Source organism: Petaurus breviceps, unplaced genomic scaffold, assembly GCF_028583685.1.
Source record: "Petaurus breviceps papuanus isolate PSGF00001 unplaced genomic scaffold, PetGlider_PUasm1.0 191, whole genome shotgun sequence".
Lineage (NCBI taxonomy): Eukaryota > Metazoa > Chordata > Mammalia > Diprotodontia > Petauridae > Petaurus > Petaurus breviceps.
Genome location: NW_027185811.1, coordinates 4,687,908 through 4,710,191, shown reverse-complemented (window position 1 = coordinate 4,710,191; position 22,284 = coordinate 4,687,908). Strand labels below are relative to the sequence as shown.

Sequence of the window (22,284 nt, the reverse complement as noted above, 5' to 3'; positions counted from 1 at the left end):
TGATGACTGAATGAACCCAGTTCTACAGCTAGCTAGTGCAGAGCCTAGATGAGAACTGAGCTGTCCTAACACCTCACCCGGTACATTTTCCATCATATCATATTTCCTAAAGGAAACTCAGAGTTGTCTCGTCAATTCCATATTGTATTTACAGGTGAGACCAAGAGGAGAAGGAACTTGTCCAAGATAACCCAGACAGCAAGTGCAAATCCTTGAACTTTGAAGTGTCTGGACCCTAAATTCTGTGCTCAGCTTCTACACCATATGGCCTCTTTAATAACAACAAATAGTAAGAACCAGACAAAGTGCTATAGGCTTTCTGAAAGAGAATCTGAAGGGTAACCAGTCATGGTATTTAAAGCCATTTATTTCCTATACAAAACACGAAAAAAAAAAAAGTGGCCTTTCCCAAGAAGGCAGACTGTTAAAGAGATAGGATGGTTGCTGGGGTGGGACACATCAACATTCAGTTAACAATGGAATATTAAAAAAAATAATTTTCATTTCAAAATTGTAACTCGTGGCAAACATACAAAAATGTACTAAACAAGCTCAGTAGAAAACAAGAAGATCTTCAAATGAGACCAGGGAAAGTGCGATATGAGGAGGGATGGTATGGGGGTAGGGGGAAGAGGAGAAAGGTCTTCATACAAAACTACCTATTACAATACAGAAAAGAGTATAAAATGTTCCTTTTTGGGAACTTAAGTACAAAACGACACTGCCCAAGTCCAAGGAGGCTCTTGGATGGTGGGGAGGAGGGTGCCAGAGAGAGCAGAGATTTCTGCATCACAAGTCAGGAAGCTCAAACTCTGTCTGTTCTAGAGCTGAACAACTCGTTATCCCCTGCACCCTCCACCCTCTCCTCAGCCAGAATTCATTCAAGTTTCAAAAGGTTCTGTCAGAAAGCCCATGAATACCCTACATACAGGGCTTAAACTCCTTGCTTGCTAGAGCTAAATTTGGAAAATGGAAACAAGTCTGCAAGGCTGACTGATGAACACATTCAGCTTTTTTTTCCTTTTTTAAAAAAGAAGCATTTCCTTGTGAAATACATATATTACATTCTCTGTGGTTAGAAATATATTTAAACTAACTTGCCACAGATTGGACTGGACCTACATTCATTCAATGCTAGAATTTTATGTTAAAGACTGAGGTCCTTTCTCTTGCTCAGAAATGGGAGCCAGTGAAAATGGCGCTTTGTTGCTTCTCTAATCTGCTTCCCGTGGGGGTCTCTCTATCCCACAAACTCCCATCATAGGCAAAACCCCACATCTAGGGAAAGGTTTTCTGGGGGGCTCCAAGACCCGCATGTTGTTATACATATGAAAGTATGGGAAAGGAAAAGGAGGAGTTGGGAGATGATAAAAATCAGAATTTTACAAAGAAGTCAGCTTCCAAGTGGCAGAGATTGAATAGGAACATTGGTCCATGCATGTACCCAGAATTCCAGTTTAAATACATTCTTATCCACAAACTTTGACGGTTGTGTATGGGTAAACATGCATGTGCACATATCCTCACCTCCCAATACAACTCAACACCAGCCAGTACAATTGAAACAAAGAAAATTTCCAAGCCTGTGCAGATCTTATATGAAACTTGCAGGGCCCATTTTGGTTAACAAGGACTGGGGGTGGTTGAATGAAGATGGCAGAATTGGAGAAGGGGAAAAACAGTCTCTCTCTTCGGCTTGAGAAAATCCCTTACCCTCTCTCTTCACAGCACCAAAGTTACGTTGCAAAAATAGGTTCTGAGATACAAAAGGAAAGGCAGGTGTGCTTGTGAATGCATCTTGCCAGCAACTGGTCCAGAATTGAAGTTCTTTAGGGTTTAAAAAAACAACAACAACAAAATACAAGGTGGGAGCAATTGTTCCCAAAGACTCTTGGCTAGAGACCTTGGAAACAGCCCAGAGCTGGTCCCCCACGAGGTCAGTGATTGCTGACGCTGGTGGCTCTCAGAGAAGCTTTCGGTGGAGAATCTCCCAGACCATCCGCTTCCGGAAGTATGGCATGTGTTGCTAGGGAAGATAAAGAAACATGCTCAGGTTTTTGAAGGAAATCCCTAAACTTCTTCCCTTGGCCCTCATCCAGGGCCCTTTAATGACATTAATGACACTTAAGAATCTGTCCCAGCCCAACTTTCCCCATTTCTTCCCTCTTGATTTGCAAGGATCTATAGCAGTAATGAAAGTCCCTACTTTTATTTAAAATTGTATATTCTTGATTGTACTTTATGCTTCTTCATTCTTCAGTATTCCTTCAACTTTCTACCTGAAATGATACTGGAGCTCTCTCATTGACACTAGGTATGCCTAGTCTACCCAAAGTACTTGGAAAGGTAATGTGACTCTGCTTATGGCCTTCTACAATACCTGACCTGACCGTCAGTCCTAGGTGACTCCTAATATCCAATTTGTTTCTATTCTTCAGCTGGCGTAAGTCACAAATCAAGCTGATTCCACCCAGTACATATTACGGTGAATCACCTCAGATAAACCCTTGTAGCTGCTAGTCAATCCTTCTGCTTTCTTCTTACTGACTCCATTTTTGGTCTCAATAAATCTCTTCGTGTATTTTCAAGTCCAAATCACAGCCCAAACACTTAATGCTTACAGTAGATGACACAACCTCCCACTCCATTAAGATCATGGTCCCTGGACAGGAACCCACTAAATTCCATTTAAACCTTTGCAGCCAGCATTACATACTCTTTCCTACTCTTTATTGGCTGAATTGAATTTCTTTTTGTTCCAGAGTAAGATGTGTTTTTATTCCTTGCTAAGGTTACCTGTGCCCTCCCTTTCCTTCTCCTCTAAGACCTTCCACTAACCATTATCTCCTCCCCTCACATGTATCCTCAATCTTTTCACTCTGAGTCTTGCCCACTGGTTTACAAACATCAAGTGTCCCCAGTGCTAAAAAGGAAAAAGCTTTGCTTGCAGTATCATCAGTCCAGCCACCTATGAACTCATCTCCTTTCATCACCAAACTTCTGGAATAAGTTGTCTATATTGGATGCCTTGATCTCTTCCTCACTGCCCTCTCTCCTTAATCTCTAGCAATCCAGCTTCCTCCTCTACTGAAACCTTTTTAATTTCAACCAATGACGTTTCAGTGGCCAAATCTTCATTCTTCTTAACCTCTCTGCTGCATATGACACTGCTGAGTACTGCTTTTGGGGCAGTCAAAATTCTGGGGCCTCTTCTCCTATGGTTTCAAAGGAAATATACTTTTCTCCTGTTTCTCTCTAGCCAGTCCTCTGCCCCAGTATTCTACCCTTAGCCCTCTTCTCTTTTATTTCTATAGCCTTTCCCTTAGCATTGTGATTTACTCTGGTTTCAATTCAATGCAGGTGACTTTCAAATACTTGTCTCTATGCCTGACCTCTCTTTTGACCTTCATATTCACATCTTCAATGGCCAGAAGGACATCTTTACTAGATGCCCCATTAACACCTCGAACTTAACATGTCCAAAGTGGAGTTTGTTATCTTTTCCCATATACTCAATCCTCCTTCTAACTTCTTCATTTCTATTGGTGTAACACACTCAGTCTTCTAGGTTCAAAATTTTGGTATTACTTTTGAATCAAATTTCCACTTCCCTTATTTTTTGGTTTTTAAATTAAATTTTTAATTATTATCCTTTTATTTCTTATATACAATTACTTACCAAATCCTGTCTCCTTCCAAAATCTCCCTCCCATTCATTTCTTCCTCTCTATTCCTACTGCTACCATACTAGTATAAGACTTCATTGCTACCCACCTTGACTACTGCAATAGCCTCCTTACAACCTATTCTACTTTTAATCTCTCCCTCTTCTGATCCTTTTGTAACCCTGCCGGCCAGCATGTGCTTTATTATGTACAGGTCTGGTAATGTAATTTTCTTGTTCAAAAAATCTTCAGTGGTTCCCTATAACCAATTGAATAAAGTTCAAACCATTTTGCCTGGCAGTGAAGTCCTTCCATAATGAGAAGTCGTCTTACTTCTCCAAGCTTATCTCCCATCATTCCCCTCCAAGTCCCCTAAGCACTTGTCAAATAGGACTATTCTCTGTCCTCCAAACACTCCCTGGGCTTTTCTGGCCTCTGTTCAAACTGTTTTCTATATCCTTCCCATCCCTTGTCTTCTATTTAAGTGCATTCTTTTAAGTCCAACTCAAATACCACCTCTTCTATGAAGTCTTCCCTGAGTTCTCCAGTCTATAATACTCACACACTCAAACACAGACTCCTCAGGCATCATATGACTCTTTGTGTTACTGTTCAAAGGCTCTTGGTCTTCTGCTCATTTTTCTCAAGTCTGGATTTTACTTTTAATTCACATGTTTTCTATGTCTTTTCCATGTTATATTACTCAAAAATTTTCTGGTTGGCTCCCATTCCTTTATATAACACCCTATGTAATTTGTTATTTGAAGTTTCCTATTTCAACAAAGTAAGATTAGGTTTTTAATAATGTGTTATACTTGTCTCCATGGACATTCAGAGGCCAAGGTAGAGACAAAATCACTTTAAAATGCTATCTATAATATATAAAAATATATATATATCTAATATAAGAGGAAGAATCCCATGAATTAATTGGGGTTTCAAAGGAGGTTGAGGTAAGGCTTTTTCCAACCTAGCTTGAAGTCATATGCCAAAACCTCAAATAAAACCAAACCCATTGGTTGTGCCCCTAAATGAAATAACTTGGGCTTACTTTGTCTCATTCATGAATCTTTAAGCCTATATTATGTACTATGTCATAACTTACAGGCTGAAGTATGTTAAAAGTCATGTCAGTGCCCAGAGCAGAGAAAGAGAGAGAGAGAGAGAGAGAGAGAGAGAGAGAGAGAGAGAGAGAGAGGGAGAGAGAGAGAGTTGGTTTGGGGCAGCCTGAAGGAAGGATTTACAGACCTACTTCCCCATGACTTCCTCCACTCACCTGTGTGAAATTGATTGGTCTATCTTTGGTAATACAATCAGCATATTTACAGGCAAACATCCCACAGTCACTCCCATTCATCTGCTGAGGAATTTCCTGAAAGAAAAACAACTGACACTCATTTGATTGCTTATTCCTCTACTCCTGGATTTAAATGGGCCTCAAGGGATAGACACACAAAAGGTATTTTCCTGGGTTGTTAGAGATCATTTTGTCCTTTCCTTCAGAAAGAAACAGAGAACTGTGACTTTATATATTTTTAAACTTGTAAGAGAACTGAATTCCTTGTGCTTACACAGCTCCCCTTAACCAGCATTTAAACTGGTACCAGTTCAGGCTGACTGACTCTTGAGAAGATCTAACCTGGGATGAAATCCTCAATAACTCTACTAATTGCTCTGACCTTGGTGGTGATCATCTTAGCAAATGAGGTAAGGAGTTTGGGGACCCAGTACCTGAAGGTAAAACTGCTAAGGCTGACCCCAAGAACAGAGAGGAGGACCTGCTGGGGAATTAAGCTAGTGGCCCGAGTATCAGGGCTTCTAGGATGCAACAATGGAACAGGAAGCAACATACCTGGCTTTTCTTGCTGAAGAGAAGCCAGCCATTGGTATCAAATTCTTTTCTTTTCTTGTCAAGGCTCTCTTGCTTTAGGTACTGCCTACAGGAGTTGAAAGGGAAAGATAAAAATAAGAGATTTGGGCTAAATCCGAGGTCCTGCCAGCTCTGAAATTTAATGGTCCTATAGAAGTCTAATCATAGTTCTCTATTTTCCAAACAGTTCCATTGTCTATACCATAAGAACCTAACTTCTCAGATGAAACAGATGATGCCATTTCTGAGCTGGGTCTTGGTAGACTGAATTGAACCTAAGAATTGCTATGCTTTCTCTGGGAATCTTGGGGGCACTGTTTACCTTTCAAATTGCACAAGATGCAATTTGAAAACCAAACTTGTATCCTCCATGTGACCAAAGATAGAGATGAGTTAGATATGATCTCCCCTTTCTCATTAGCATTGAAGAATGAATTGCTACTTATTTTTAGTTAGTTTGGTCCTTTTGAATTCAGGGGGCATGTGGTAAGAGCTACATTTCTAGAAATGTCTAGGTGGTCAATGACATTGATTAGGATAGCTTTGTACACTATTACTAAGTTTTATTCATCTTGTAAAAGAAATTAACTCTGAACTCTAACTAACCCCAGCTAACAGGGCAACGAAGGGAATGATATAATATGAAGGAAAGAACCCTAAACTGCTATTTAGATTCAAAAGACCAAAGAACATTGAACCTAGATGCTGATGTTCTCTCAAACACTCTAACCTCCCCATTCTTTTTTTTTTTAATTTTATTTTTTTGCTTTTTGGAGAGGGGAAGGCAGGGCAAACAGGGTTAAGTGACTTGCCCAAGGTCACATGGCTAGGAAGTGTTAAGTGTCTGAGGCCGGATTTGAACTCAGGTCCTCCAGACTCCAGGGCCAGTGCTCTCTTCACTGCATCGCCTAGCTGCCCCTAACCTCCCCATTCTTAAGCTACTCAGCTCCCATGATCTGTTGTTCCATTCCATTACTCTTGGTCTTGTCATCACCCACAACTGTAAGACTTCTATGACCAAGAACGATGAGATTCTTTTATTCGAATCACAACCTGATCTCTCAATGCTTCATTTCTATCAAACTTATTCTTGTTTTCGCTATGGCCTCCAATCTCTCCACTCCTCAGGACTCTCTCTGGCCATTCCCCCTGCACTGGCTTCACTTTTTTCCCTTCTCAATCTTGACCCTTTACTTGACTAGCTCAACACTACACTTTCTTCAATTCTTGAATCTTTTGTATTCCTGCCCTGTCACTGATTATTCTTTACAAACCCCATTCTTGGATCACTCCCACAGTCTCCCTACTCAGAACCTGCTGAATGGAGCTAGAGGAAGTCATATAACTATGATGACTAGGGCCAATAATAATTTGTAATTGATCTCTATTTTATTCACCATTGCAATTTTCCAAACTCTCTTCAAATTCTCACACCAACCCCTCTACCCACCTTCACAACTGAAAACATTGCTTTATGTCATCCATTGAGAAAATTGAAGCCATTTGCCATGAGCTCCCTCTTCTCTACATCTCAAAACCCCTTGACATCATTCTCCATTCTTTCCTCCTTTATATCTGATGAAGAGGTGGCCTTTCTCCTCATAAAGGCCACCCCTTTACATGATCCCATCTCTTCCTGTCTTCAGCAAAGTGCCCCTTTCGTCTTCCTCTCTATCTCCCTATCTACTTGTTCCTCCTCTGCTGCCTAAAAACATGCCTAAGCCTCTTCCATCCTTAACCTCTCAAGAGATCCCAGCATCTTCTGAATCATCTTCTTTCACAACCAAACTCCTAGAAAAAGCTGTCTACACTTTCTTTCCTACATCTCTCAACCTTATAATTTGATGAAGCACCACATCTGACATGAAGTGTTTCCTGATCATCCCCAGTTTATAGTACTTCATCCCCATGCACTGCAAATTATTGTACCTATTGTGCATAGACTTAGATATAAACTTGCCTCCCCTCACAAGACCCGGAGAGCAGGAACTATTTCACTTTTGTTTTTGTAGCCTTAGTACCTACCAGAGTGTCTGAAACATAGCAGATGCTTAATAAATGATGCTAATTTAATCTTTCTAATCTAACAAAGTAGGAGTCCTAAGATCATTTCTAATTAGTTTCTGATTTGGTATACTGTAGCTGTTATTTCCTGGTTTCTCCCCATCCAGCTGAATTTGTAATATTATTGTTATTACTATATTGTTATTAAATTTTACTTACATATACAGGTTTTTGGGGAACGGAATCTGTAATTTCACTGGTATAGAGAATTCCCAATGAGGATTCTCTCTACTGATACAACAGGGCATCTGCTCTTCAACTCAGCTTGGGGAGCTGCCTAAGATATTTAAACAGTTTAAATGACTTGCCCAGGAACAAAGAGTCAATATGTATCTGAGGTGGAATTTTAACTCAGGTCTTCCTGACCCTGAATCTAGGTGTCATCCATCATACCACCAAACACACATATGTATGTATGTATATGTGTATGCATGTGTATATACATATGTAGGAACACATATACAAACATTAAAATATGTGGAATATATACACACATATGTACTTATATATGTGTGTATAAACACATATTTATATACGCACATATACATATATACACTCATTTTGCATTCATATCATACCCCAATTTTCAATGAAAAATAGATATATGGCTTACCAGACATATTCTCCTAATTTTCTGATAATTCTAGAGTTGGAAAACACCACCCATGCAACCTGATATCTAATTATCTCCGTTAAAAGTTCCCTACTTACAGCAAGATTCTGCAAGCTTCACTGTTTATTCCACCCATTGAATCATAATAGGTGATATACTTCTTCCTGAAGTCTATTACCTAGGAGTAAGAAAAGACTGTGTTTACAAAGTGAACAGAACATACCTCCTGAACTTTCCCTACCCAGGCACTTTGTAAGTCACCAGCTGGGAGACACTGTATTTCTTTCTGAGTGACAGAAGGTGCTGAGAGCCCAGGGAAAAGCCTGAACTGATCCAAGATTCTCTATGGACCTTAATTTTTTCCAATTACAAAACACGGATCAATGAAAAAACAAAGCAACCTGACAAAAGCATCACTGGGACCACTGTGCCTAACAGGAGAGCCAAGTGATAGTAATGTGACTAATTGTGCTAGTGACTGAAAGTGATACCCCACACTTAGCACAGTGCCTGACATAAAGTAGGTGCTTAATGTCTGCTGATTGATACTGGGTTCTATTCTTTCTGCCACCACCACACCTCCTCTGATGTTCCCTACATCAAGAATATTTCTGTCCTCAGAACTATGGTATTTTGTCTCTCTTAAGCACCTACCAACATTTTATCTTATATTATGGTTATGTGTGTACATGTCTTATTTTCCTTACTAGACTGGAAGTTCTATGAGAGCAGGGGCTCTATTACTTATCATTGTATTTTCTTTTTTTTGCTTTTTTTTATGGAGGGGGGAAGGCAGGGCAATTGGGGTTAATTGACTTGCCCAAGGTCACATGGCTAGTAAGTATTAAGTGTCTAAGGTCGTATTTGAACTCAGGTCCTCCTGACTCCAGGGCCAGTGCTCTATTCACTGTGCCACCTAGCCACCCCTTATCTTTGTATTTTCTCAAGCACTATATTCACATTGCTTTGCATACTGTATGTATTTAATACATTTTTTAAAAACAATACAAAAATGAACAGTGAGTTATGAAAGGTTTTACTTTCCAACTTGAAAAAATTTGGACAAGTTCACAAATGTGCTGAACTAATTATATGACTAATGCTTAGTCATATAAATCATTAAATCAGTAGGCATGCATGATGAATTATGATCACAGATTCAGTCAGAAAATAAGAGTCACAGACCCTCTGGTACAGTACTCATGAGAAGTCTTTTTGGTCCTCTCTTTACCTGCAACTCACCTAGCTGCTCTCTTTCTCTGGTTTTGGTTTTTTTTTTTTTTTTTGGAGGGCAACTGGGTTCCTCTTTGTTTTTAATCCCCACCAAAGAAAATTCTAGTTTTCTTCAAAGTTATCTAGTGTCACCTAATCCTGACAGGAAGTTCTTCCTTCTCTCCAATCTGTAACCCTTCTCCAAAGGTCATTCTAATTTCTTCACGGTCCCAAGTGAAGATGAAGAACCACTATTCACTCTTCATGTCAATGTTTCTCTTAAAATTCATCAAAGGTTCTCACCGCTAAACACCAGTGTACTCCCAGGTGAATAGGTACCAAGAGAATGTCCACAGAGAATATATCCACTTTCTTTGTCCACCGTTTCACTGCCTGATACCCAGCCGTTTTTAATTTGGTAAAAAAAAAGGTATTAAATGCATGGACGCTTGGCATTCCCTTTTCTTTACTTCTCTCCATTATCATATTCATATAGAAATTGATGATCTAGGGAAGAAAGAAAGTTTGTATAAACATTATAAACTGTTTTTAAAAGTTATGCTGTATATAGAAAAAAGCACTTATGTACTAACAACTGTAGTATGCTTCCCCAATCAATTTAATGCCCTTGTTCTGTAAAGACATTCAAGGGTTCCTCACATTCTTTACCAATTTCTGACCAAGAAGATGAAGGGTGGTTAGTAGCAATATGGCACAGAAAGGAAGGAGAGCATGCACGTTTGTGTGTGTGTGTGAGAGAGAGAGAGAGACAGAGAGAGAGAGAGAATGAGAAAGAGACAGAGAGAGAAAAAGGACAAATGACTGTACTAGAAGACAGGCATAAAAGGATGTAGGGGTTAGGAAGAGTAAATGGAGAAAGGGGATGAAGGGACTTTAGAAACGTAAGACTTGGAGAAAGTTGGTAGGGGAGCAAAAAGAAAAGTACATGTGAATTAATGTGGCACATTAACAGTCACTTAATCAACTGGGGCTGTGCTGACAATTAAAATAAATCTTCAATATAACTTAAGCTCATACTTATTAAAGAATGTTCCTAATGAGGTCAAGATCAAAGGCTCAATTCTGCCCAAAGAAAATATATATTCTGCTCCATGGCTACACACTTCAAATTAGTCAACCACCTTGCAAAGCTTCATAAGGAAAACTTCATCACTGATACTGAAAAACCAATTCAAAGTACATGATGGAGACATCATTAACACCAATCTGATATAGGAAACATAAAACATGGCATAGAAATAATTTCTACCTCAAGTCTGAAATGAAAACATTAGTATATAACTTAAGGGCTACTCAAAGTCCCCACTGAGTCTGCTTAGTTAGCTTTCCCCATTTTTCTGATCCTGTTCATGTACCCAATATCAAATTGGAGTGAAAGAGGTAGAAAAGTTACATGGGAAAGATGTATGACTCTTTCAATGAAGGAAGCAATGTTCCCCTCACAGTGAACACATTTCCCACTATTCCCCATGAATCCAGAACTCCCTTGTACAGAAGCTTTAAGGTGATAGTGTGGAAGGCTGCTGCATGCTGCTTATGGCCAGCTGAGGCCAGCCCAGTGTCTGCCAACAGCCAAGGAATGAATGGGCTGCCTGACCCACAGCCTGGAAATATGACTAAGAAAACAGGGACATTTTTCAGAATGCTTTTTGGGGAATGGGAAAACACCCCCACCCTTTGACAAATATTTACACACCAGGATGCCAAAGCAGTGAGCTACTGCCCTTTAAGCCAACAACAGTAGGCGACTATATACTGGGGCAGGCAGTAAGGAACATTGCCTAGAGAAAAGCAATACTGATGCAGATGGCTGGGCAGTAACTGGCAAACCGCAATGGTGGGTGGGGGCTGTAGGGAAAATGGGCTGGGCAAGGACATCATACTGCCCATAGATCTAAGAAAGATCAAGCAGTGATGGGCCCAGAAGGCCCTAAGGCTACAAGTGCCCAATAGAATTTTAGTAGTCATTAAATAAAATGGACTGAGTCTCCCTTAAACTTTGTATAGAGTCTGAATTTCCAATATTTAGACTCTTTCCATTCAAGTTTTTTTAAGTGACATTAATAAAGTAGCTAGAAACCAAATACTAATAAATACTACTTAGGTAATATGACAAGATATACTATAATATGAATAATGGACGCCTGTTTACAAAATGAGAGAGAAAAGTATTGAGAATGGAAGTGACAAGGGGACCCAAAAGCAACAATATTATCTTAACACTGTAGAAGATAAATGAAAATACAAGTCTTATTGATATAATATTGCAAGGTAGCTCTTCCTGAAGGTACCAATTTTCTTCAGGGTAATAATCCTAAAAATACTGAATGTTTGATGTATGACTAGGATGGGGGGGACAGGGTGCAAGGGGAGGAAGAGTTGTGAAAATAAGGGCCAATGTTGGATCAACCCTAGCAAACCCACACACAGTGTAAAAGTTAATGCTTCCTGCTGAAACATCAGTAAGATTCTCTGTGGTTCATTTGCTGTTTTTGTAGTTATTATTCCTCTGACCTCTGAGTAACAGTCTTGACAAAGGTAGGGACAATCATGAACAATGCAAACTATTTGATAAGAATTTGGAAATATTTAAAAGCAAGTTAGCAGAATTTAGGTCTAGACCAATATTTTATACCATATAACAAAATAAGATCATACTGGATACATGGTCTGAATATTAACACATATTATGAAAAAATTAGAAAAGAACAAGATCAGGCATCTTTCATCTATAAAGAAATGAGTTTATAATATGAAGATAATGAAAAAAAAGTAGTGATAAAGGAGGCTTATTACTTATAGACCTAAAATCATATTGTAAAGCAGTAATTGACAAAATCATTTAACACTGATTAAAAAAATGGACACGCAAATCAATGGATCAGACTAGAATCAAATACAATTAAACTAATTAACCTAGACTTCAATTAACACAAGATCATAAACTACTTGGGGAATGACACCCTATTTGATAAGGTCTGAGGAAATGAAAAAGCATTTCACATACACACACACACATTTAGAACAAGCTCTTAGACTATATAAGTTCCAAATAAATAGGTACTCAACTCAGACAGAAAAGGTCCTATTATTTTTTTTTTAATTTGTGGGAAGTCATAATTTTACAAATTATGGCCAGTGGGACAATTTTGAACCAAACAAGGGATAAGGGCAATCACAAAAGATAAACTACATCATCTCAATAACAGGGACATTAAAATGGATTTATAGGGGAAAGAAACAAAACTAACTTAACTAAGATAATGGAAGCAGCCAAGTTGAGGGGGAAATATCTCTGTTTCAAATAGCCTTGATAAGGACCTGATATTCAAGATATACAGGCAACTAACACAAATATATAAGACCCAAAGGCATTCTTTTATGATAAGTGGTCAAAGGATATTAACACATTGTTCTCCAAAAAAAAAAATTACAAACTAATAACAATCATATGAAAGAATGCTCCAAATCAAAAGAATTAAGAGAAAAGCAAATCTGAAGAGAAAACAACCTTGGGCCTTCACCTAAACACACAGCAAACTGACAGAGATTAGAATGGGAATAGTCTATGTTAAAGGTGTGGGAAAACAGGCTCACTAGTGTATTCTTGGTGAGGCTGTGAACTTGTTCAACCATTCTGAAAAGCAATTTGGACTGTGCAAATAAAGTGACTAAAATGTCCATATCCTTTGACCCAGATTCTATGCCTCAGCATACATCCCAAGTAGGTTGTTGCAAGTTTCCATATACACCAAATATTTACAACGGCATTTTTGTGGTAGCAAAGAACTGGAAACAAAGTAGATGCCCATCATTTGAGAAATGGCTAAAACAAATAGCGGTGCATGCATGTAATGGAATATCAATTGTCAACAAGAACTAACTACGACAAAAACAGAGAAGCATGGAAAGATTTACAAGAACTGATGCAAAGTAAGAAAAGCAAAAAAAAAAAAAACCACCATACACAATGATGACAAAAACACAAATGGAAAGAACTGAAAGTGAATGTTAACACTGATAACATTCGCTAAAAGTGAATGTTACAAAATTACAAAGAACAAGCATGACCTCAACAAAAATGTACACTTTCCCTCAACTCTTTTGCAGAGATGGGAGGTCCACAGGCATGGAATATTTAATCTATTTTTGGAGGTTTTTTTTAAATGTATACTATTGATAAGTTTTGTTTATTTTATCTCTTCTTCCTCTTGTTTTTTCTTTTAAGAAACTTTTTTTTAAATATAGGATGGCTCTCTGGGAGAGGGATGAAGGAAATATAGGGAAAAACTTAGGTGACATAAAAACAAAACATACCAATGTTTTTCTAATAAAGGAAAAGTAAAATCTATTTATCCAAATCTCTAATAATAAGAGACATAAAAACCAAAACAGCTCTGAGGTTTCATGTCACAATAAGCAATTTGTCAATGATGATAAAAAATAGGAATGGTCAGTGTTTTAAGGGTTGCAGAAAAACAGGCTCACTAATAAAATGTTGCTGAAGCTGTGAATTGTAAAGCATCCTGGAAAATAATTTGGAATTATAATTAAAAAGTCACCCTAAGGAGGTCAATAATGAAGAAAGGTCCCATATGCACTAAAATACTTTAAAAACTGGAAACGAAGTAGGTACCTATTGAGGGGTGTTAAAAAATCATTGTAAATGAATGCAATGTAATTAAGAAACTAAGAATATGAGGGAAACAGAAAAGTATGGGACAATTTGTATGAACTGACAGAATGTGAAGCAAAGAGAACCAGGAAGCAATATACAACATTATTACAATGTTATCCTGACAGTGTAAAAGATACTGAAAATACAAGCCTTATTAATACAATATTGCAGTGCAATTTTCTTGAAGGTGGTGGTTTTCTTCAGGGTAATAATCCTAAAAATACTTAATGCTTGATGTGGTCAGGGTGGAGATAGGGAATAAAATAAATAAAGGCCTGTGTTGCATCAAGTCCTGTTAAACTCACATACTAGGAAATAAGAACTAGGAAACAATATGAACAATTATTAGAATGCATTTGGAAAGAGCATCAATGAAACAACTGAAATTTAATACTGTGAAATTAGTTACTAAGCTCAGTTCCAAAGAAAAGATATGAGAATGCATTTCCCTCCCTTCTTGGAAGGGATGAGGAACTATGGATATAAAACACTGAATATAATATCATTGTCAATATGGTTAATTGGAAGCACAACCAATAAAACAAGCAAATATCACACAGCATGTACACATACCCTTCTTTCCTTTTACATCTTCAATGAAACACCTCAGGAACATGGAGTTTAACCTATACAGACTATTTTGAGTTTCAGAGAGTGGACAACAGAGCTAAAGTTTACAGAAAAGATTACAGAGCTCTTTCAGGATGCATTGTTTTTTGGTGTTTTTAAGGAGCCCTCGTCCATAAATTTTCTATTTATGTTTTTACCTAATTTTTTCCATTGAGAAGGCAGAGACTTTATCTAAAGTCAGGACTTAATTTGCCTTTGGGATTATGTCCACACTTTACTATCTCTTTTGTAGACCCCTGGGAGAAAGCCTGGTGGCCTTTATTCAGGTCACTGCTTGATGCAACTGAGATACAATCATGCAAAAAAACAAGTGGAGAGTCAGAAAACAAAAATAATTCTATAAAAGCTCATAGACAAGATATGAGGATGAAGAAAAATTAAACAGTCAAAGGGATGAGAAACCTAGAATGAAAGGGAAGTTTTCTTAAATCTCCTTTTGGGAAGATGGATACATATTCCTGATGTTAAAAAAAAAACCCCACAACCCTTTCTTCAATATTTGAGTCTTCTAAGCATTGATGTCCAAGTTTGCTTTGTCTTTTTAAGAACTAGAAAGGCACTTGCAGGATTTGTTCTATTTTCCATCTTTCCCTGGATTTGTGTTCTTTTACACTTCCTTGTAGCCTTTGCTACTGGTACCCCAAAAGATGCCCAACTTACTTTTTCATTTGGTGGGGAACACCTTGCTTGTCTATGCAAATCTGTCTAGAAGTAATGGGGTTTGCTTACAGTGTTTTGTTTCTTTGTGATTTTAAGAGCAGTCAAACTAAAACACACAAAAAAAATCTCTTTAAAAAAAATGACATAATTTACATTTATATTGTTGCAGTCATTATGTATATCGTTTTCCTGTTCTTCTTACTTTATCAGTTCATGAGTTTTCCCATGCTTCTCTATTCTTTATATTAATCATATTTTCCAGCACAAGAATATTATATTACATTCATGCATCACAATTTGTTTAGTCATTCCCCAATCAATGGGCATTTACTTTGTTACCAAACCTTTATTACTATGATAAAGTACTACTATATTTTGGCAAAAAGTCAGTCTTTAAAAGAGAACCCAATATTTTTCCTATGACATATTTCATAATGACATGAATGATATTATAATTTGCATCCTCCTTGCCTTGCAGAATGCAAATGTGTATTCTCCTATGCATTTATTTAGAAGTAAAATATTTTATATCATTAAAATGGTTATTTCCCTCATTTTTTCCAATTTTATTTTCTCTGCTCCCTTCCCTATGAATGAATGAAAAAGCATTTCTTAAGTGCTTTACTATATGCCAACCATGGTGCTAAATGCTGAGGATACAAAACCAAAACCAACGACAATTGGTTTTGTAACCGTAATGTAACATAAAGTAACATCCTTGAAGACAGTTCAGCACTCAATAAACTTAAATTCTAATAGAGGGAAACAATTCATATAGGGGAGTATCCAGTAGTAATATCAATATTGATTTGATTATGGCTCAAGAACTACAAAGAGTAAGGATGGGGATATGTGAAAGATGCCTAAGTTTGGTGGCAAGTGGGAAGATGGTGGGAGGGGGGCAATAAAATACGGCTGGAAGAGCCAGTCTGATATAGTGGGTCAGATATGGGGCATTCACTAATCATAACCTGAGACTCCAGGATGGGGGGTCAGAAGCTAAAGAGGTTGTTTTCCAAGGTATAGTGTCTGGTTCTAGAAGGTGACTGATATGAAGATGGCAGAGGAGTAAAAGTATGTTTAGGAAAAGATTGTTCTGAAGCCCTGGGTAGCATTTTATTCCTAAGAAAAGGAAGAAACATATCTTTCAGATCTCACCTATAGATTTTTATTTTTACTTGTCCTTTTCATTTGCAAAGTCAAAGCAAAACTCTTGCCCATCCTCCCAACAGGAAAGTGACACCCAAAGAAGTCAAGGGACCTAGTTAAGTTCACACAAGCAGCAAGCAGCAGAGCTGGGTTGTGAAACAAGGCCTAACTCCAAATCAGAGAATGCTTCCTACTACTTTTGCCCCACAAAAAGCTATTAGTTCACCGATAATAATAACAGTAACAGTAGCTAACATTTATGGAATAACTCAAGGTTTACAAAGCTCTTTATATGTATTATCCCCTCAAAATTCCTGGGAGGTAGGTAATATGATTATTATGCTTATTTTACAATTGAGGAAAGTGAGGCTGAAAGAGGTTAATTGATTTATCCAGGGTTTCACAATTAAGATTTGAACTCTCATGTTCTTGACTGTCATTTGGTACTTTGGCCACAAATAGCTACTTCAATTCTATTCAAATAAAATATACTAAAGTATCAGGAATACACAGCACAGAGGGGTCAGGAAAGAGCTCTGTACTGCCCTGACTTGCAGAGTTGGCATACCATAAGATTGTTCTCTAATGAAAATACACATGGAAAAACTGTCAGATCTACCTACCCTTCTGCTATTGTTTCAAAGGACTTCAACATTAGCTCTCTAATTACTTCTTTTTTTTTTTGCTTTTTGGAGGGCAATTGGGGTTAAGTGACTTGCCCAAGGTCACACGACTAGTTTTTGTGTTAAGTGTCTGAGGGCCGGATTTGAACTCAAGGTCCTCCTGACTCCAGGGCCGGTGTTCTATTCACTGTACCACCTAGCCGCTCCTCTCTAATTACTTCTGAAGTGACCTCACTAATCCGGGGTTCCCTTTGGAAACCATTAGGAAACTGTCCAGGGAAGATTAACTTTTGGGCTAGTGTAGTTTATGATCTATCTCAGGACCACCACAGTGAATATCTCTTTATCTGGTATATAGTTACAGTGGTAAGAGTAATAATTCTCTTAAAGTGTCTGGCTTCTCTTTTTTTCTCCTTATGAGTACTTGGAAAATGACTCCCCACGATAAGAAAAAAAAAACAACTACAAGACTTTTTTAGTCAGTTTTCATCCTATACGAAAAACCTCTGCTTAGTGAAGAAGCCTAGGGTCTTGCAGATCATTTCCCTTCTTGATTTCCTTTATTTTTTTAATAAGAGGTTTAAAATTTTTTTAAATTTCTTTTTGATGCCTTTGGTTGTCACATCACAGTAATTTCTCAATGTATCTTCCATCCTCTACTATGAGGCTAACCAACCCACAAAACAAAGATTAAAAAAGAAAAGAAGTTCAGTAAACTGAACATATTAACTTGTCTGATGGCATATGTAACATTCCTCAACTATAAGACCCCATACTTCTACAAAGGGAAGAAGGTACATTTTCTCAACTCTCATCAGGGATCAAGCTTGGTCATTGTAATTACGTGGTATTAAATTTGGGATTTCTTGTTCTCTCCAGGTCTATTATTGTAGTCCTGTATACTGTTTTTCTTGATCATGCTTATTTCATATAAGTCTTTCAGTGCTCTGAATTCTTCATATTTGTCATTTCTTCTTAGCAGTTATTCCATTATATTAATATACTATACTTTGTTTTTCCATTTCCCAACCAATGGACACCTACTTTGTTTCCAATTCTTTGATACCACAAAAAGTAATATGAATATTTTAGTAGAGATTGTAGACTTTCTGCCTTTGACCTTTGGGCTATTTGTTTAGCACATTCCTTGGTCAAAGGTATGGACATCTTAGTGGCTTCTCAGCATAATTTCAAATTGCTTTCCAGAAAATGTGGCCTAATTTCAGCTTTATCAATGGTATATTGGTAAACTGGCTTGTCTTCCTGAAGCCCTTCTAACTTTGACTACCTCCACATTTTGTCATTTTGCCCATTTGCTGGTTGAGAGGTACAATTACCTTGCTTGATTTCCTCCACACCACTTAAGAGTTGTTGCCCATTGAGGAACTGAAATAATCCCATGACCATGTCCATGTCCACAGCCAGTCTGCCACTTTTATAATTCTGAACGGTTCCAGGTACCAAAGAGAAATCAAGCATTTAGGATTCTAGAACTGATTCTGTCACAGAGATCACGTGACTTCTGGTGAAGTCCATTCCTTGACTTTCCCAATTAATGACAGAATGGTAACACTTCCTCTACAGCACAGGGATGCTTTGAAACTCAATAACTGGAGAAATCAACAGCTGTGATCATTGACTTCAAGAGATGAGATTTGCAAAGCAGACATTTAGTTTGTCCAGTCAGCTAGGGCTCCAGAATTGTTAACATCTGATGTGTGTTTTCTAGCTGTAATCTTCCCAACTTGTGCTGCTTGTGAGATAGCCTTTTCCCCATAGTCACTCCTTGTTAGGGGAAAGTAAGAAATGCAGTATTTGAAACTCCCAATGCTTTTTCATTCTGACTCATTTTGCAAACATTGGTAGTTATTATTTCAGATCCATCAATTATAAGCAGAAATGAAAATGCACCCAGTTGACACCAAAAAAAAAAAGCCCCACCAAAAAAAACCAGTAGAAGATGACAAATAGAAGTTAGATCACTCCAGGACAGAAATTAGATGGAGGAGAAGAATCCTTTAACCATTCTGGCTTTTCTGGTAGAAATGAAATGACCAGGAGTGCACTGGGCTATATAGAGAAATAAAGTACCCATTGCTTATCTGCTTTTGCCCTGGGCAAGTGGTGTTCTTCCACTTACGTGCCTGAATTACTTCTATCAATTTCTTAATATAGATGATGTTTCACAAACCAACTCGGGTACTCTGGCAAGCAGATTTACCCTGCACAGAGAGGAGGCAGATTGTCCAGCCTGCTCCAACACAAAGGCCATAGGAGTCCAAGGGACTTGTTCATATTTTTGCTTTGCTCTTTGATCGTTAGTAGTGGCCTGCGCCTCTTTTAAGGGAGTCACCCAGAGATGGAGTGGTCCAATGGCTTTTTGCACAAATGGAGTAAAAAAGAGTTCTGATTTCCACTCCTGATTTAATGAATGACTTTTGGCACAACAGCTTCTCAGGTGCAAAGTTTGAATTTCTGTGAGTTCCGCACAGCACCAGAGGGAGCCTTCCCTTCTCCTTCCTGGGTCTCAGCTCTCCCATCTGTAAATGGGGAGAATAATACCTGTCAGCCACTTCTTCTGATGAAGAAAGACCTATAAATCACTGAAAGGTGCAATTTTTTAAAAAAGGCTATGAATTCTTTGTTAATAGAAATACCTGTTTGAAAGGAGTGAGAAAAGGAAAATTTCAGAAGGTAATAAAGAGACCATTAATTTAGAAATGAAGTGATGTATTTCAAAGTGGGTAAAGAAATGCCAGGTGATTATCATTCATTCCTTCCCACAATGTCTACTGTATGAGGATGAGATGCCTGGCTCTGCTGGCAACCTCCAGAGAGTACTCATCTTGGGCATTTGTGCCTATCTTCAGGGCTGACAAGGCTTGTAAAACTATTCAGAAAACAGGCATTCCCTCCACTGCAAAACAAGTCCAAACTCTCTTCCATATATCTGTGGCAAAGAGGATTGTCCCAGGTAGATGAGGTGGGAAGTAGACAAGGGAACTTACCTCTAAGTGTTTACCAATTTTCCATTCTCCTCCACTAAATAATGCCCTACCACACCATGAGTGTGAAGAACCACCCCTCTCAAGAATACAGGGAAATGAAAAAGAACTCTAATAAATGCTTCTTCAGTAAGGGTTTTCAAGAGCAAGAACTGGATTCATATGCCGCTCACTGCTGCCCCCTGGAAGGCTCTTTCCAAGAATGACCAAAAAAACTACAATCCTTGGTCCTGTTAGCCACAGGAAAGAGGAACAAAAAAATAAAATAAAAATAAAATCATAAATCAGTATCTTCAAGTCAAAGTTTTCAGATTAATGAGGCAGCTGATTGGTTTTTGGTTCGCATCTTCCCCAATGATATCATCAGGTTTATTTTAGAAAATAAATTACTAATATCTTTTTATTTTATATCATCTACATTTCCCAATGTACCTCTCCTCCCTGAGAACCATCTTTTATAACAGCAGTTCTTAATATATGGTTTGGGGACCCTTGGGGGTCTCTGAGACACTTTTAAGGGGATCCATGAGGTCAAGACTATTTTCATATTAATCCTAAGATGTTTTAATTTCTAACACAGTAAATATCAATAGACATAACCCATATAAACCAAAGGTCATTGGGGTGGGATCCTCTATAATTTTAAAGAGTGCAAAGAAGTCCTGTAACCAAAAGGTTTTTGAGAATGGCTGCTTTAAAACAAAGAATAAAAATATGGGGAGGGAGGGAGAGGGGGCAGTTCAGCAAAACTAACAAACTGAAAAAAATTGGAAATTCTCTGTGATGTTTCATAATCTTAGTTCCCTACCTCTAAAAGAATTGGGGAAAGTCACGACTTCTTTCTTTTGGACACTGTTTGGCCCACAGTTCTAATAAACAAGACTAGCATCCCTGGGAATAGGAGTGTTTCAGACTTCTTTACCTTTCTCTGAATCAAAATACCACAAGGAGAGAGTGATGTGCCACTGATATGCATATTTTGCAAACCGTCCTGTGGCAAAACAGAAAATAGAACTAGTCTGACATGGTCCAGATGGTACTCAAAGTAGCAGGCACAAGACACCATGCAATCCAATCAAAGCCCCAGGACTCTATTGACCTGAAACAAGATTCAAATTCAAGAATCTGATACTTATCTGAGGGTTCTTAAAAAGGCAGGAGATATGCAGATTCTGTCTTCTTAAAAACCCTCAAATAAGTATACTATATTCAGTGCTACAAAACCCTAAAAACACTTCAACTGGTTTGGCATACCATGCTGGGACTGAGTCTTACTCCAGATCCTGAGCTCTTTGACCCTAATCATCCAAGTAAGCTTAAGAACTGGATAATCAGGAACAGATGTTCAACCCAGCTCTCTTCAATGGTTTTGAAACAGTCTTCTCCAAATCAGACAAAACCCTAGTTGCTTAGGTGAAAGACAGATAAAATGAGATTGGGAGAGATGCTAATTCACCTGAAGTTCTGAGCTCTGGTGAAAAAAGACTCAGAGAATTGTGAATCTTCCTTGTTAACAACAGGAGATAAAGCAGGATACTAATTTCAAAAGAATCCTACAATGTCTTTTAGGTTAGATATCAACTATTTTCAGCAGTAACAGCTTTAGAGCCCCATCACTAGACACATCCAATTGCAACTGGTTACAAATCTCTAAACAAATTCATTGGGTTTTATTTGTTAGATTGTTTCATTGTTTCCTCTTGTCATGTAACCACATAAGGAAGGCAGGTACACAGTGGGTCTTAGAACAGGAGAGGAAGCATGTTCAAATGTTACATAGTCTCTGAGTGCTAACAAATAATCCTCTTATACGACTTTAAGGAGCACATCTCTGATACCTAGAATGCACAGCAACTGATTTCTATCAAGGCCCTGCTCAAATGTTTAACTTGAAAGTAATGACATGGCAAAGTCAATTCTGACCTGGTGTGAAAGCAAGAAGAGTTTCTCCAGGTCAAAATTCTGAGTTAAAGTGGCAAGCCTGGGCCTCTTGTGACTAACTTCTAGCACTTTACTCACCTCCCTTCAGGGACAGAAGAAATAAAAACCAAAAAAAAAAAAAATGGTAAAGTAGAATTTCTGTTTATAAAGCAG

The 22,284-nt window shown here is 38.0% G+C and overlaps 1 protein-coding gene across 10 annotated transcripts in view; it reads right to left on the bottom strand.

The window, feature by feature from the left end:
• Positions 1 to 349: 349 nt before the first annotated feature.
• The window catches only part of SENP1 (SUMO specific peptidase 1), an 83,960-nt gene continuing 62,025 nt past the window's right edge, over positions 350 to 22,284 (bottom strand). For 9 of the 10 annotated variants that reach the window (XM_069092670.1, XM_069092667.1, XM_069092665.1 and 6 more), the window contains 5 exons: positions 9,728 to 9,931; positions 8,311 to 8,390; positions 5,518 to 5,602; positions 4,942 to 5,037; positions 350 to 2,026 (listed from right to left, as the gene is read on the bottom strand). In XM_069092670.1, coding sequence (XP_068948771.1) covers positions 1,964 to 2,026; positions 4,942 to 5,037; positions 5,518 to 5,602; positions 8,311 to 8,390; positions 9,728 to 9,931 — 528 coding nt within the window. In that variant the 3' untranslated portion in view covers positions 350 to 1,963. Of the gene's footprint in view, positions 2,027 to 4,941; positions 5,038 to 5,517; positions 5,603 to 8,310; positions 8,391 to 9,727; positions 9,932 to 18,522; positions 19,726 to 22,284 lie in introns of those variants that run through there. The other variant, XR_011169157.1, reaches the window with a different exon arrangement.